The sequence below is a fragment of the Pelobates fuscus genome, chromosome 5 (assembly GCF_036172605.1).
Source record: "Pelobates fuscus isolate aPelFus1 chromosome 5, aPelFus1.pri, whole genome shotgun sequence".
Lineage (NCBI taxonomy): Eukaryota > Metazoa > Chordata > Amphibia > Anura > Pelobatidae > Pelobates > Pelobates fuscus.
In genome coordinates this window covers 63,401,916-63,420,616 of record NC_086321.1, presented here as the reverse complement: position 1 = coordinate 63,420,616, position 18,701 = coordinate 63,401,916, and the positions used below count along the sequence as shown (strand labels likewise).

The 18,701-nt window shown below is 38.7% G+C and overlaps 1 protein-coding gene across 4 annotated transcripts in view; it reads right to left on the bottom strand.

Moving 5' to 3' along the window:
- Positions 1-18,701, bottom strand: part of WDR7 (WD repeat domain 7) — a 344,145-nt gene that overhangs the window by 41,716 nt on the left and 283,728 nt on the right. For all 4 annotated transcript variants that reach the window (XM_063453929.1, XM_063453930.1, XM_063453931.1 and 1 more), the window contains one exon: positions 13,525-13,624. In XM_063453929.1, coding sequence (XP_063309999.1) covers positions 13,525-13,624 — 100 coding nt within the window. The remainder of the gene's footprint in view (positions 1-13,524; positions 13,625-18,701) is intronic.

Genomic DNA, 18,701 nt, shown 5'->3' with positions numbered 1-18,701 from the left:
AAGTCACATGAGACACTTAACATTTGGTCATTTAGAAGAAATTTAGGACTAGAATGTGCAATACAATATAACCGGTTCTCTTAATTACTTCCACTATCCAAATCAATTTCCATTAACACTAGGTTCTATTTATATCCTCTATCCAATAACTCCTTTATTAAATGAGGTTTCCTATGAGGCTGAATGAGCTATAGGGAACAATGAAATAACATCGGGGGAACTCTATGTACATATTTCCAAAATTCAAATGGTCATTAGTTCACACTTTTGACCCAATAAAATTGAGGTCATGATCAGGCGAAGAGAACACACGCAGGCCTACTTTGCCTCTGTTTCCCCACTATCATTACTTTTAGACTTTAAAATCTTGCGAGGAGGGAGCTGACTTTTTGTTTTACACAAGGCTCAGAACCAGGGAACTCATATTTCTGTTGCTGGGGAAAGCCCTCTATGACTATCTCAGTCTACGTTCTAAACTGCTGATAGAAAACAATTCAATATCCAGTACTCTAGCAACTGCTTTCCAATTTACTGCAAAACATCAATTATCTTTATCAAATAACAGTATCTCATCTCAGTCCATTATCAAGATGGAGCCTTATTCCTGCTGGACTGCAGCCCTATTTGTGCTTCAAGCTTAGCTATAGCAGCCAAGAGTGAGTGAAAGGCTGAGAAATAATCAATATTATTAATCAAATTATGGCCAACAAGTTGGAAGGATGGAAGTTGTTAATGAAACCTCAAATTTCCAAGAAAGAAATAGAGAGCCTCTTTCTCTCAGTGCCTAAACTGCAGAACAATTCGTCCATTTGGAACGATGGGGTTTGAATTTGTTTAGGGAACTATGGTCACTATATCTATTTATGCAATTGGGAAAATGATTTGCAACAATGCCTGAGGGTTTCAGTAGAATACATCCAGACTAGACATACTGTACGCTCATACACAAAATAAAACCCCAAAACACTACTCTGGGCTGTTATAGAAACGGACCATTGCTGTAGAGGATATAGGCACGGGGGATTTGGGTCTCCAAAAGAAACCAGAGGCAAAGATAGAGAGAAACGGTTACTCAGTGAAGTTTGATGATGGTATCACCAACATGGGTCACTAAGATGAATGCCCAAAAATGGTCTGACAGTTGAACAAAAATAAACAGTAGTATACACTGGCGTAACAATTTCTTACTGAGAAATAGTCAGAGATTATACGGCTTCGGTTTCTAGAGTGAATAGCTTAGAGTAAAAGTGGAGTTCATGAAAGAGTCACTCAGCTTGAAGAATCTCCAGGTGTATGACATCATAATACACTGGGTTTAAACAATCATATTGTAGTCTGCAAATCTATCAAACAGACACATGCTACCGTTCTATAACAAACATGCATAACAAGAAATGCATCAAGTAGTCTCTTCTCTTTCACCAAAACCTTGGGTGAGGCAAGTGGGGGGAATCAAAAGATTTTAGGAGTTACCCTGGTCTGAGGAATGCAGGCTAATAACATAAATAAACAAACACTAGAAAGAAGTATACATTTGCAATAGCACAATCTCTGATACTTCTATAAAGAAAAATAACTTTTATTATGCGCAAACATGTTTAATTGACTCAGATCGACTATTTCAGACTTAATTTAGAAAGAGGATTGTCTGCTCAGTATTTAACCAATAAATCCCCAAATTGTCCTTTAAAGAATGTATTGACAAGATTCAGTCTACTGGCTTGCTGAGGGTACTGGGATTCATATCCCACAGGAGATGCAGTGCAGAAGGTTGCCATTAAAGTGGTGTTCAAACCCATCAACAAGAACATTGTTGGCAGTTAGTGAAAGGAACAAATGGGCAATTTAGCTAAAAACTCGCACATATCAGAGATGCAGAGAAGAAGGAAATTTGTGTTTCACGTGGATCTTGGAAGTTCTCTATTACTCTCTTCTGTGGGACTTCAGTTAACAAGCTATTGAGTTATTGATTGTGTATTACATCTCTGACAGCCTCGGAGAGGCCCCGTAATACTATGATGAGGATGTAATGGGATGGGTTCGATAATGTTTGGACATTGTATATCTTTAAACAGTCTTTAAGAGAAATGTGCCATTTGTTTATACGAAGAAGTCTGCTTGCAGCAGAGAATAGGAGCTTTTAATAGAGAACAATAAAGGTCTCTCAGACTAAATTAACAGCGCAAGTTTGCAGACAGGGGAGAGCTATAACTTGCTGTCTTATACTAGTCAGTCCCTTGCCTGGAAGGATTTTACCTTTTTACTGGGAAATGAAATGTGACCTTTTACATCTTGTTTAAATGGAAATATTTCACCCCTCTTTCACTGTAAAATTCAAACTATTACACTGTAACTTGTACTTTTCACCACTATCTTTCAAAACTAGATCCTTTACCCCTCTCATGTTAACTGGACCTGCAACCCCAAACTCAGTGACGTATTTGCCGCGAGGCAAACAAGGCATTTGCCTTGGGCGGCACTTTCCGGGGGCGGCAAAAAACGCCGCCCCTAAAATGCCCAGGCAAATACCTTGTTTACCTGGTGGCAGGCGGCTAGCTGAGTTCCAAGGTGGGTGGCGAGGGAGCACTGATTTGCGTGCCGCAGAGTGATGCCGGGAGCCAGAATATGACGTCATAGGGTGCTGAGCAGAGAGAGCTCACAAATCAGCGCTCCCTCGCCGCCCGCTTTGGAATTCAGCTAGCCACCCAACTGCCTGCATGCCTGCCTACCTCCCTGTCCAAGCAGTCCGGCTAGCAGCCCCACTGGACCCTAGGTAAAAAAAAAAATCCACCCAACTCTCCCAAAGGTAGGGAGGCTGGGTGGATTTAAAATTAAAAAATAATCTGTGAGTGTTGGGGGGAGGAAATGTGTGTGTGTGTCTGGCTGTCAGTGTGTATCTGTGAGTGAGTGTATGTCTGTCAGTGTGTGTCTGAGTGATTGTGTGTGTCTGTGAGGGTGCCTGTGGGTCTGTGTGTGTGTTTGTCTGTAAGTGTGTGTGAGGGAGCCTGTGTGCCTGAGTGATTGTGTGTCTGTCAGTATGAGTCTGTGAGTGAGTGTGTCTGTCAGTGAATGTGTGTGTGTGTCTGAGTGATTGTGTATGCCCGTCAGTGTGTGAGTGTGTGTGTCTGCGTCATTGTGTGTGTCTGTGCCTGTGAGTGTGTGCCTGTGAGTGAGTCAGTGTCTCTGTCAGATTGTGTCAAATCAGTGTGTGTGTCAGTGTATCGGAGAGTGTGTCTGTCAAAGTGTGTGTGTTAGTCTTTAACAGGAAGAGGCGTAGCACTGACCAGAAGGGGTGGGGCAAATGTAAATTAGGGGGTGCCCAAGTTCCGTCATGCCTAGGGCAGCACAGATCCAAAATACACCACTGCCCACACCGGATATAAAATGAGATTTTTACCTCTATCTCATGGAAACTTTGTACCCCTCTCTTTGCAAATGTGTCCCTTCTTCATCGGATAGCATGCTAATATAGGTACTCACACAGGGTTCAAATATTTCAACTTTCGAGCAAAAAAATCACACAGACAAATGACCTTGCCAGTTAGGTATAATCGTGTCAAGCAGTACATTGGGCAGGAATAGATTTTGAGGTGAAAGGTTAGAGAATGAAAAATCTATTATTACACTGCAGAGCATCATGTTCAAGATGATGAATAGGCTTCATGAAACACAGGAGCTTCAACTCTCTAACCCACATGTTCTTAGTAAATATAGAAATGTGCTAGCATTGTTTTATCATGGTGACATTCCTGGGTCACAGGCAACGTGTGGATCTATATACTTTACATCTAAAAATTTCACTTTGAGACTCTTATTTGAGACAGCTGAGCATGATGACATAGGACAGTAAGAGGAAGTTATCAGTCAAGAGTCAATCTAAGTATGTAACAGAGGAACTCAATGTTTAATTTAAGAGAACTAATCTGCAAAGGATGTTAAACTACTGTTAACATGTTCCACTACATGTCAGACTAGATAAGTGATGCTTAACTTTGGGAGTCCAGGTTCTGGTGAACTGCTTTTCCCATCATACTCAGTCAGCTTTTAGCTACAGCTCACAAACATCTCATATATACAGGTTATGTATCACAGACTGGATTATACAAAATTAACTACTGCTCCTTGTACTTGGGAATCCACTAAGTAGTGAATTAAGTCATTTTCACCTCTACAAAAAAAAAAAAGAGACCATTAAAATTGCTACTGTGTGCAAGGCAGAAGGCAATAACGTTCTCTAGAAAGGATTCATTCGCTTGCAGGCAATAGGAGTTGGCTTCCAGAGTAGTCTAGCAATAATATAGTATGTTTTATTATGACTGTCATGGAGACGGTGTGAAAAATCAAGAGCCACAGGCAGTAAGCTGCAACAGGTCAATAATGCTCACAGAGACATTGTGTAGTGATAATCAACAACAAGGCCCTAGGTTCTGTGTGCACTGCAAACAGCTGAATGCGAATCAATACAGCAATGGGAAGGACACTACCATGTTACACTTCCCACAATAAGCTATTGTGACTGTAGGAAAGAATCCAAAAATGGAATATACGTGGCAGTTTCCAGGAGATGCCAAAACCAGCTTCAACAATGCAGGTATTCAGTCCAGAAAACACAGGGCAATATATCGATGGTTTCCTACAAGACGTATATGTAATGGCATGTCATCATCACCACTACTGACAATAGAGGACATGGAGAATGCACAAAATTGAGCAATTATTTGCAGAGCTAAGATTACATTTCACAGAAGTTTAACAAAGCATCCTACGCAAACACATATTGCACCTTGCAAATGACCATACTGGAAGAGATCAGAACTGCGTAACATCACAGTTAGAAACTAGCATTAGACCTCCCCTTGGGAAAGCATTGAATAATGCTTTCAATGCTTTCCTATGGGGATTTCCTCGATGCTGGAGGTCCTCACATAGCGTGAGGACGTCCAATGTCGTTTTAAAACACTTTCCGTGTTCTAAGAACACGGAAGTGTCCTCTAGTGGCTGTCTAGTAGACAGCCACTAGAGGAGGACTTAACCCTGCAATGTAAATATTGCAGTTTATGAAAATTGCAATAGTTACACTTGCAGGGTTAAGGGTAGTGGGAGTTGGCATCCAGACCACTCCAATTGGCAGAAGTAGTCTGGGTGCCTGGAGTATCCAATTAACCCTGCAAGGTAATTATTGCAGTTTATAAAAACTGCAATAATTACACTTGCAGGGTTAAGGGTGATGGGAGTTGGCACCCAAGTGTCCCTTTAATGAAGAGATTCTGGTATATATCTCATGTCCATGCAGTCTAGCTGGCCAGTTCTTTGCCATTGAGCAATTAAAACAACCAATGGCCAAAACGTGAAACCTTGTAGAAAATGTATTCAAGCTTTTTTAGAATAATGTGCTAAAAAATTACATATCATTAGAAAAATATCATGCAGAATTTAATGCTACAAATATCTTTATTCTATCAAAAGTTATAGCCAAATAACCAGTAAAAGGAAACACAACTGCCCTATGTAACATAAAGCACTTTTTTTTTTTTTTTTTAAAGTAAAACTGACCATCTGTAATTTCTTTATATCAGAGCTAAAATTAGAACTCCGACTTAGTTGTGTTAGTGAGGGGATAGCCAGAGGAACACTGTAGTGTTACAGTTTTGCATTCCTATAGTGTTCCTTTAATACAAGATATGCAGAAATCAAGAAATGCAGAGAAAGTCAATGAAAGAAAGTTTTAGTGCAGTCCTGGTCATTTAAGTAGTGTAAGAGTGGAATTTTTCCTTTATAGTGATCTATTATGCATTATTTTGGATGGGGACTGATAATACCATAGACATACTCCTGATTTTATTCCACATTTCCCATCATAGAATTTCATTTTAGCACAGCTTGTGTATAATTTCTGAGGACCTTCACTAATGTATACAAGTTCATAAGTCTCGTCCAGATCTGCTACATTATTTTACTTTCGTTTTTACATTTGTGTAGGTTAATTTCATACACATCCCTACTAAAACACACAGCCTATTTTATATTATTTCAAAATAAATGTATTTCTAGTGTTAGAATCTTTCATAAAAATGTATTACACCCATAACTTGAGTACAAGTAGAAACCTTTTTTTTTTTATTCTATGATATACAGAATCAGAGATTCACACAAACACCTTAAATTAGCAGAGAAAAATGTTTACAAAGCACAATTGAAACTGAAATGTCAAATAAAAATTGGTCAATAAGTTTAAAACTGTGATAATTTATAAATAATTAATAATTATCCAACCTTAAGAGGGAGATGGTGACCTGAATTACTACCTCTGGCTCTCCCCAGCAAATTCAGCTTTTCTAAAAGGAATTTGGAATATATGCTAATAGTAGATTAATAGAATCAGTTGAATTATTTAATAACTGGAATTGCTTTCATTTATTTATTTTTTAATCATTTTTGCCCACTTTGGTACAAACCCCATAAACTACTAAATGCTGTAGAATGGATGCATCCAGTATTTCCCACAATGTCTATATTTTGCCAAAACCAACGTTTGTAGAAATAGAACAGAGGGGGGTCAAGGGCCTGACCTTGGCTGTGTTCTGTGAGAGCTCCTCACCCAGCCACCGACTAAGCTGTGATTCTTGCTTTATAAAGCGCTCATCTACCTACCTTTCAGCAGACAGGCAGGACCTGCCCTGAGGCATTTGTTGGACGTCCTTGCCGCTACAATCTGCAGGGCTCTTCTGAAGTGCCAGGGAACCCCCCTTACAGCCTCGTTTCCCCCGCCCCCCTCACCTGGACCGGTGGGGTCTGCGCCTCAGAGACCCCTCTGCTAACCCTGCAAGTCCTTAATTTAGCAACTTTAGCTCTGTCTCTTATATCTGTTTTTGAAGTGGGGGATAAAAAAAAAACCAAAAAAAAAAAAAACCTTTAAACCATTAAATCAATATATATTCTCTTCTCTGTGTATCTCCATATCGGCAAAGAATGCTCCATACTAACAGACATTTTCTGAAGTGGTTAAGGAAGGTCAGGGGTACTGATAATAAAGCTTAGTTAAGTGCTGACTGCCACACAATGTACTGTATATACGTGGATGGATCTGCAACAAAAATCTTCCCTCTGGCAGAGTTTGCCCTTGCTATTGCAGAGTAAAGTACTGTATCTTATCTCAACTGATTTTTCCAATCCTTTTAGAAAAAATGCTGTGTAAAAATATCTCTTACTGTGTTTAACAAAAATAAATAAAATACATTGTTTTTAAAAATCAATATTAAAAGTGTATTGTTTAAGTTTTTATATTTTCTAATACATTTGTAGAAATTAAAGATATATATATATATATATATATATACATACACATATATTTCTATGTTATTAAAAAATAAATCTGAATACAAAAATACTTACACAGTCAATAAATGGAAAACATATTGTCAAATATGTTGCAAACAATCAACAACATATGAAAGATTTAAAGACAGAATATGATAGAATAGTGGCATTCTGTGTAAAATTAGGAATATAAAACAGGGCTTCCCGTGTTTATGTGCTATGTAAAATCGTAGATAGGGTACCGTAATTAACAGTACAGATATATCCACTTTTAAATCTTAAGAGATTAAAGGACAACTATAATCTAAAAGCTATGTTTTAATATAATTATCTTTTCATCAAATTCTGAAGGGAATTCTAAATGAAGTATGATGTAAAAATGAGAAAAACGCATCCCTGCCTTTAGCATACGAGAGGAAGCTTCAGCCATATACACACACCTTGGGTCAGACCGTGTTTGATTTTGACAGTAAGTTGGTCTGATGATGTCACTGCACTGATAGGGTGTAAAGCAGGGAAGACCATAGAGACTAGCTGTCAGTGGTCAAACAATATCTGTGCGTGTATATGGCTTCCTTTAAAACAATCAATTTCCTTTCAAAATATTATAAAATAATTATTATTAGAAAAGAATAGTTTTGAGCAGACAGTTGGCTTTTAACATAGAGTCTGGTGATTAATATTTTGTTATACAAAGTTCCTAGTGTATAGATTGTTCCATGGTGCTAAGCTATGTGCCAGTTGTACATTATGCTTCAGTAAGATTATGTTCAGGTAGGACTGTAAGCAGTTAGTCAGGGTACTTTTCACAGGCCACTCCAGTAGAAAACAAATTTGCACCACCAAAAACTTTGTTTCCTAGTCTATATAAGTAATTAATTCAATCTTAATTGTTTAATCATTCCCCCCACTCCTTTTATTTCTGTTCATGATCCACAGAGCTTCTTTGCACTTACACTCCAGTAAAGCACAAAAAGGAGAGCTGATTCATGTTCCCTCCTCTACCTCACATTCAAAGATGGAGAGAAAAGAATAATAGCCACCAAGTCTATCCTAGTCTGATTGCCCCTCACTAACTCACTCATTTCTTGTCAATTCTCTCTCTTCCTCTAAGTATCATGCTGCAAGAAAGGTTATGTACATAATTTACCATTGGGAACTCTGTTTATTGGGACACTAGCAGACCTTAAAATAAATAAAATAACCCATGGGTCTCTCCGACTCCTCCTATTTGAGTATTAGGACCAGAGACTGCTACAAGGGTTTTAATATAATGGGAAATGGAGGTGGACATAAACCGGTGCTAGACAGATATGACACATCTACGAGACACCAATGTCTGACAGGTGTGATTTGGGGCAAGATTATAACTTCTAATATTAATTACTTACGGTATTTGCCTAGGAGCTAAACCTGTAGCACAAATAAGACTATTTTCTTATTTCTCTTATTTTGCAGCCAAAACGAATGTCTGCACATATGAGGACTATATATTGTACCTGTACCTGTACCTGATACACTCATTGTAGAATTCACTAAATTAGAAGTATCCACATTATTACATTTCTGTTTTGCTCTATACAAGGCCTACATAGCCTACAAAAGGCCTTGTTAGACAGTAATCTGAAAGAAGTTCTAAAACAACAACTTGCTTGTAAGTACACATACCAAGATCAAGTAAACTAAAAGAAAGAAAACACTGTCTCAGCCATGTATGCTTTGTTCTGCTTCTTAGTGTTGACAAAGTGGTTCTACTTGAGGGGTTCAGTTGACTCTAGCTACTATAGTAAATAAGGGATGAGTGCTTCAGGCACAATGCAAAACTGCTGAATCTCATACTTTCATTTTCACAAACCAAGAGTTGCCTTTAGATAATCCCCCTTTTTTAGTGTCCTTATCTCTTCATTTCTCTCTTTGTTAAATATCCACTTTTCAACACGTGGAGAGCCTTGTCCCTATATTCGATTGATGACTGTATCTTCTTGTTCAAGATTTTACGATTATCTAGTGATCTGTTAAGAGCATGAATATAACCGCAGGTGCCTTAACCTTTAGACCTGGCGAGCTGTTATTGTATAGGATAACTAAAGAACAAACCATTAAATATCACTCTATCAAAATCATGGCAAAACTAAGCGTAAACCCACATGATTTAGAATGTTTTATTTCTCAGTGGGGTTAGATATCCTTTTGCATTTGATAAGGCCAACCCATCACAATGTATAATCAAAGTGAAAAGAGATGCAATTATAGGCGTCTCTACAGGCAGCAAGATTATTCCTTGCACCCACTCAAGAGAACTAGTAACTCGCCAGCGGCCAGGGCTTTCGTTAGGCCAATCAGGCAGTGGCCCTAAGTGGCTATACTGACTGTCTGGACTGCCTCTCCGTGAGAATATGCCAAGCAATTGAGAGATGCAATCACACTCCTAATCTATTACCCACCCAGCAACCGTGATGTCCTGACCAACAAGTATTAAGAAGAGCAAGGCAGCACAAGGGAGCATCATCTACATGCGTGTGAGAGTTTTATGTAGCATGAGGTGGAACATAAATAGAGAGGCTATTTCAGCTGCTGCCCATTCTCAGAATACTCTTGCGACCCATTTTTTTGCTCTCCACAAGTTTTAAGGGTAATCCAGATGTGGACCCCTTGCTCACGGTGCCTAGGGAGATATCAGCTATGCCTCACTGATGATGCCTAACAAGGCTGAAACGATCGTCTGGGGTTGCTGTCTCTCTCGTGCAGAGGGAGCTTGCTGGCATTTCGGATCTGGACTGCCCGTATGGGTGGGACCAGTCTGATATGTTTCAGAGATGTTCTCTCTGTAATGGCACAAGATGAGCAAAAAACAGCTTGAGATCTGAGCGGGGACCCACTGAAGGGCAGGCTATTTCAGCTGCTGCCCGTTCTCAGAATACTCTTGCGACCCATTTTTTTGCTCTCCATAAATACTAGAGATGCACATGTGATCAGCGAGAGAAAGGAAGTACTCAATGGAAAGAAAATGGAGGATCCGTGGAACAGAAACAAACATGCCGGATACACGTGCATGGAGTATCATAGGAGGTGATAAGCACAGGCTGTGAGGAACAGGATTGGGTGGAAGTGCACTGTAGCGGAGCCCTAGTCCTGGCAGGGACGTTCCTCTGCTGGATCATCAATAGTAGAATCAGGAACAAGAAAATACCAAGTAAATAGCCCACCTCCTCCCCAGCAACTGGATGACACACAGTTCTGGGAGTACAACGGATTTTATTTCTGCCACACTTGGCTTTTATGCATTGCCCCTAGCATGGGGTTTCCAAGTCAAGAATACAAAGGTTTCTTTCCCAAGAGCCTCTGTGTTTGAGAGATAATTGAGCTCCATCCAATCACAGTGCTCTGTTTCATTTTACACAGCGTGGGAAAATTCTTTGGAATTTTCCCACGCTGTGTAAAATAACAGAGAGCACTCTGATTGGCTTAAACCAGCCAATCAGAGTGTTCTTAGCCTAATTGCAGGGCGTGGCAAGGCTTTATAAGCCTTCCCCCGCCCTGCAAAGCTCAGTCTACGCGGAGCCCTCCATGGGTGAACATGGATTGTTTTTTTTGCGCTCGTTTTTTTTTCTATTTTATTTTTTTTTTAATTGCGTCGGTTATTATGGCTTTTTCTTTGCCCTTTTTTGGGGCTGAAGAAAGAAGATTTTAGAAGAAAGAAAACATCGAATGGTAAGTTGTTTTTATCTCTCTTTTTTTTTTACAGGTTTTTAGTTAAAGGTCCCCCCCTCATTATTTTTAGGGTGAGGGGGGTAGGTAGGGAGATAATTTTTTTTTTTTGGGGGGGGGGGAAGGGTTAACTAGGGGCCCCCACCCACCGCTCAGGGGTGGGGGGCCAGGGGGGGACAATAGGTCCCCCCCTTATTGTTAGTTTTAGGGCCCCCACCCACCGCTCAGGGGTGGGGGCCGGGGGGGGGACAGTAGGTCCCCCCCCTTATTGTTAGTTTTAGAAAGCGAGCTGAGCTGTCAGTCAGAAAGCTCAGCTCGCGAACGCGCATTCCGCACACATGCGCGGTAAAGCGCTGAGTTTCTTCATAGGGCGGCTGTCTCTCTGAGAAGCGTCCTATTGGGCCCCGCGATTTCGTCATTTTGACGAAAAAGGGGGCGCGGCATGGTTGGGAGCTCATATAAATGAAAGTTCATATAAAAGCAAGAAGGAAGGCTGGGGGACCTGTCTTTCTTGCTTTTATATGTTGACTATAGAGTCCCTTTAACTACATTAATAGTTAATTAATATATGTTATTATATTTTTCAGTAGATTCAGAGCGGTATCTCCAATGTTTACATTGTATTATGGCCATTTTGAGGGGGGCATCATCTGGAAAGCTCCCTTGGGAAGGTGCATTTAAAATATACTTTTCTTGTGTTTTGCTACACATGACATTTATATGGTGAGGGTGTGGGATATATGACAGTTTGAGTGTGTGTATTAAGCAGTGAGTATGTATTACACAGTTTGCGTGTTTGTATGTTTTACGCAGTTTGCGTGTGTATGCAGATGCATAGAGAAGTGGCAACTGGCACTATGCTGCACAGAGGGATCCCTCTGCATGCCTGCACAGCTTCCTCATGTACTGATGTCACCCCAGCATCAGCTGTGCATTTAGCGCATATTGAGATTCCAGGTTTTATGGTGCATAATGAATAACTTAATACAAATGAATTAAATGTATGCAACGGTAACAAACTTTAGTGTTCCACAAAAGGGAAATCAAATAGTGTCAGGAGAAGCTTCACTGATAAACGTCTCTTGTTGTCATTTGAATTTCTCGTTTTGAAACGCTGAAGTTTGTCGTCGTTGCAACAACAGCATTTTCACCATTGTTCTGCAAACATCGGCACTATTTGAACAACCCTATAGTACAGTTCCCCCCCTCCCCCAAGATTTGACTGTGGTATTTTACGTGCCCTTCTTATACATTATTCTTAGAGTCACCAGTGTATGCAATGTTTCTGGGAAACAAAGTACACATAGAATATGAAGCATGGTTCTTTTAGATGCAGTATCCATCTTCTTTGCTACCAAAAAACTACTGTTTATCCATGTATCGTTACAGGACGCATCAAATCACACACTATCGGGTATGAATGTAGAACTGTGGATTAGTGAAAAAGAAGTTGCTAAAACTATAGCATGTTTCATCCAATCTATTAAAATAAATGGAAATTTCAGAAGACTAATAACTGAAAACCCAGTCTGTCATCATATAAGTTTCCTTGCTGCTTTTATCTAGCCTTTGTATGTTTTTTTCTGACCTCGGTGCAGATGGTCAGGCTCAAAAATAACTGTACTACTTCGCTTTTATGGCGAGCATTTCCAGTTATTTTATTAATTTTTGTACAGCCAGCTTTATCATCGCTACTGAGCTGAGGTCATGCTTCCTGCAGTGTCAAGTTTATATTCCTACTTCGTCAGTTGGTAAGTCAAGAATATCCTTCAATCACACAGCTATTTTTTGTAGTCTAGCTGCTAGACAAGACCATGTGTACCAAGTCTGCCTGTAGCATTAGCTTCATCACTACAAAATACAAAACGTATATGTCTGACAGTGGATAGGACACATTTAACCACCTGGTGTTAGGATATTGATTGAAACTGGCCTACTTGCAACACAATTTATTATTAACATGATATGATAAAAGGATACGGTAAAATACGTGGTCTGTCTCTCCTATTAAAAATCTTTCACAACTGGATTCACTCACAAAGTGCATATGTAGCTGCAAACACTTGTAAAATAAAACTCAACCAGGTTTTAAGCACATTAGATAAGATAAAGTCTTGGGTGCTAATGATAAAACGCTTTCATCAGAGACAAATGCGACGGGAGTTGCATTAAACCATCCACTCTGTAAAGACGTTACAACTCTACACCTTTTAACTTAATAGATTTTTACATTTCAATATTACACTACAGCAAAACATAATGCACTTTTTGCAGAGTGGCAACAATTTTAATCTCTTACCAGCCATACAATGACATGCCCTCTGATCTTGTGAAAAAAAAAGGATCGCACACTCTATATACTTTCTTCATTAAACTATTGATCCTAAGAGCATTACACATAATGTTTTAGCAGGTTAACGTGCTAACTGGTGCAAATCCTGCCTCTCCTTTCAATAATGTGTATGTTTTATGGAGAATAAGTCGCTTTGATTTATTTACCTGACATTTCCCAGTCCGGATGTCATATAGGGCCACTGAGCCGTGGCGTGCTCCCACCGCTATTCTGTGGCTCCGATCGCAGTAACTAACCATGTAAAACCTGATGAAACATTAAGGAGAAAAGTGAAATAAGGCCCATTATCAGTTGTTCATCTCATAATGTTATAGCAGAATTAGAAATGTTTTGGAACAATCATTAACACTTAAAGGGACAGTATAGGCACCAAAACAACTTTAGCTTAATTAAGCAGCTTTGGTGTGTAGATCATGCCCCTGTAGTCTCACTGCTCAGTTCACTGCCATTTAGGAGTTAAATCACTTTGTTTATGCAGCCCTACCCACCCCTCCCTGCATGTGACTTGCACAGCCTTCCCAAACACTTCCTGAAAATGAAGAATAGCACACTGTAACCCACAATGGACACCAATAGTGGATATCATGAACAATAAAAAGATTTAACCTTAATGTACACTGTAGATGGTAGGAAGTTTCCTCAATATCTTCTGAATAAATATAAATAAATATACAACCTACAGAAAATAAAAATAAAAGGGGACCACCAATAGTTTAATACGGTTTAAGATCATATGGGGGTTGGGGAAATTTTGCACTCACAAATTGTAACATTGATCGTAGGCAGATATAAAACTTTAGTGGTAGGGCCTTCTTTCTACTCTTTTCCCAAGTTTATGCATAAGAGGGAAAAAGAATGCTCACAAAAAAAAACGGAGGGCGTACAATTACGTCCTTTTTAAAGCGGCTCTAAACGCCGCCGGGCGTAACTGTACGCCCTCCGTTTTTTTTTTACTTACCCGGTCGCCGGCGATCCCACTCCGGCGATCGCGGTTGGGGGGACTCCCAGGGAGCCCCCCGCGGCACGTCCGCCCCCTTCAGCCCACTGGGCCATGTGAGAGTGAGGTCCTTGCGAGGACCTCACAATCACATGGCCGGGTTAGCTGCCTGCTGCATTGCCAGCAGGGGGACTCACTGTAATGACAGTTAGTCCCCCTGCTGGCTGAAATCAAATAAAACAAAAGTTAAATAAGTGTAAAAAAAATATATATATATACATATATATTATATATATATGATCTAAGTATATATATACACATATACATACACACACATACACTGTCTAGGTGTATTTTACTATTAATATATATATATAATTATATATATATATATATATATTAATATCAAATTACACGTAGACTGATACTGATTAAATATATATATAATTATTGTTAATAATAACATTTTTATTTGTATTTTCATTTTTATTTTTATTTTTATTTGTATTTTTATATTTATTATTTTGATATTTATTATTATTACTTTCATTACTATTATTATTATTATTATTATTTTTATTTATTTTTATTTTTATTATTATTTTTATTTATATATATTTATTTTCCTTTTTATGTTTATGTTTATTTTTATTTTTCATATTTTGATTCTTCATATTTATTATTTTTTATGTTTATTTATTTGTTTATTTATTTATTTATTGATTGATTTATTTTTCATGTTTATTTTTATATTTTTTTATTTTTATTTTTATTCTCATTTGTATTTTTATTTTCATGTTCACTTTCACGCTTATGTATTTTTTTTTTTATTTGTATTTTTATTTTTATTTTTATTTTTATTTATTTTTATTTGTATGTCTAATTTCATTTAGTTAGTTATTTGCTACATTCACATGTTTTTCACATTCTAGTACATCTTTTAGCTCTCTTCTTGTTTCTTCAACATTGCCATTTAGATGCCCACATGTGAGGTTCCCATTTACATTAGAGCATTCAATCCAGCTACTCGAACAATATGTGTATCCTCCATGCATGTTTTTATTTTTATTTTTATTTTTATTTCTCTTTCTCTCCGATTTCTGTGCACTATAGTCCATGTTATTTAGACGTTTCTTAGCAACTGTCTCTGGTTGCGATCACATGATTGTAGGTCACATGGTGTGTCCGTAACTAAGCAATTGGTAGTACCACGATCACATGACATGACGTCATCACGTACGTCAGGACGCGATTTTTGGCGCCGGTCAAAGGGGCAGGTCGAGGTAATGGGTTTTACACGGTGATAGGGTAAGTTTATCTGTACACTTGCTATATATTGTCTATGTTTGTAATGATTTGGCATCTTGATAAAGACCGCTTGACGGTCGAAACGTTGATTCGTTTGCCTAGAACTTGAATACACAGCTTTTTGCAAAACCAGTGAGTGCTCTCATTTTTTCGATTTTTATATATTCAGCACTGTGAAGCACCTTGGTCTGAATTATTCTAAGTGCTTATTTATGGGAAGAGTGCCAGAATTTGTAAATATTTGTATATATAGTGTGTAGTGCCACACTGTCTGTTGCACCTCCAGAGTATTTCATTGTTATTTTTATTTTTATTTTTGACTTTTTGGCATTGTTTTGATAAACTTGCACCTATCAAGTGCAACCTTTTTTGTATCAAGCATTAACATGGAGGATTTTCTTTTGAGGGCTGGAGCCCTATCTGACACAGCTGAGGTAATACAAATCTCAGCACAAGAGGCAGAAAACATTTTATGGCCTAATACCACAGCTGATCTGGTTCATACAGACTCCATCAAAGACTTATATAATGATCTAATAAAACTAAAAAGACGGGAAGTGGACTTAGATCTACATGGAATATTTATTTCAGACTATTATCGTGCGAAAAGAATTCCAAGAGGCTTTAGGGTAAGGAACTCACCTACCATTGGGAGACAAAATCCAGAATTTTGTAAAAAATGGATAGGGATTGCCAACAAGTGCTCACTTGATTGGATGATTATAGTGGTGGATGAGGTTAAAAACGAGCTAGTATTCACGAAGGATTCAATTAACAAATTTGAGATGTCTCACGTAACCACGTTAAACGCAGCTTCTTCCACTCAATATTTGGTAAAACTACAAGATGAAATCATGAGATATAGGAATGAACTCATAAGATTCAAGAAACAGAAGCTAGAAAAAGTTAATTTTGATTATACACACCATCAGGTGTATCATTGGATTACGGGGGAAAGACGCAGACCGCCATTCCAAAGGAACAGACAGCGAGTCCGCAAACCACAGTTTGTTTCCATTGAAACCAGCTCAGCAGAATCTACTTCTGAAACAGAAACCAGGTCTGACTCAAGCCAAAGAGGCTCGACACGAGCAACACATCAATCACACCCTTCGCCTTTTTTAGAGATGGCCCAACACACCAACGATCCTCCAGGCAAATCCACACGTCCAGGAAGAGGTTCAAAAGATGGAGACCCATTAGAAGAGGACAAAAGAACAGGGTATATAAACACAAGGTCAAAACCACCGATCAAGAGGAAATGAATCCTATATTCAATTTATCATCCAAAATCCTAAACTCTGCCCATATCAACATATTATCTAAGGGACTTTCTTTTGTTCCCACCTCCAAACCAGAGCAGTTCAAGATGGACATTGAATTATTCAAGATCAACAGAACATTAAATATACAAGCCTTACAAAACACGCTAACACCAAGAACAGGTTCTCAATTTAAATTAAAAAGCACATGGGAACCCAAGAACACTCATCAGTCTATTAAAACTTTTTCAACTGTCCTTAAAACGGATATGAACAAAATGATGTCTCAACAAGTAGACAGGCCAGACAACTTGACTCGTACTGAAAGGATCGCACTAAAAGATCTGAAGGAGGATGATACACTAGTGATTCGATCCGCAGATAAAGGGGGAGCCATCGTCCTACAAGATTACACCGATTATAGAACAGAAATTCTGACACAGCTGTCTGACAGTAAAACCTATAAAAAATTAACCTTTGACCCTACAGATAAAATCAGCACCAAAATACAGAATTGGATTCAGCTGGGTGCTTCAGCAAATTGGATCGACCAACACACGGCAGAATTTTTATTAAACAAACATCCGAAAATCCCGATTCTATACACCTTACCGAAGGTACACAAAGACCCACAAAAACCACCGGGTAGACCCATAGTATCCGCCCGGGGAGGAATATTGGAGCCAGTAGCGAAGTTTGTAGATTTCTTTTGCAAACCCACAGTGGCACAATTATCAACATGCTTAAAGGACACACAAGATTTTCTTAACAAAATTAAAAATTGTAAATTTACAGAGTCTCAGTACATTTTTGCAACGGCAGATGTTAAGAATTTGTACACTGTGATTCCACACACAATGGGCATTGAAGCAATGCGCACTCTCCTGACAAGATCTGAAGTTTATGAAGGACCTCCGATTGAATTTCTTCTTGAAGGTTTATCTCTTACACTGTCGAATAATTATTTTCGTTTTGAAAAGAATTTTTATATCCAGGAAACCGGCACAGCAATGGGATCAGCAATAGCGCCAACATACGCCAACAGCTTCATGTACGCATATGAAAATACACATATAATCTCTAAGTATCAGGAGAAATTGATACAATACCACAGATTCGTGGATGATATTTTCATATTATGGAAAGGCACGGTAAATGAGCTGGAAACCATGGTGGCGGAACTTAATACTCTCGATTCACCAATTAAACTTACTCTCACATGTGACAATGAAAAGATTCAATTTCTGGATGTTGAAGTGTATCGAAAGGATCAAGGTGTAGCACATCGGTTATACAGAAAACCATCGGATCGCAATACTTTATTGAATGCAAATAGTTCCCATCCCAACGCCTTAAAAAATTCCTTGCCTATCTCGCAATTTATTAGAGTGTTGAGAAACAACTCAGAAGAAACCACTTGCAACACTCAACTTCAGGATATGACCAATTCCTTTTTGGAACGGGGATATAAAAGAAAAGTCCTACAAAATTGCCTTATAAAGGCTAAAAAAATCTTTGAAGGAAGAGAAATTAAACAACAGAACACTGTTTCAAGGATTACGATTCCGTTACTGTTTCATTCTGAAGGCCAACGATTCTCACAAAGAATTAAAAAAAGATGGGACATTCTATCCTCGGACAGAACGTTGAATCCCATCTTCACACAACAACCACGCATTGCATTTGCACGCAACAAAAACTTAAAAGACATTTTAGTTCGAACTGACATACCCAGTCGCTATAGCTCTCATAAGGAGAATACAAAGAAAGGTTGCTTTAAATGTTTAGGTTGTGTTACCTGCGGCCACATGCTCAC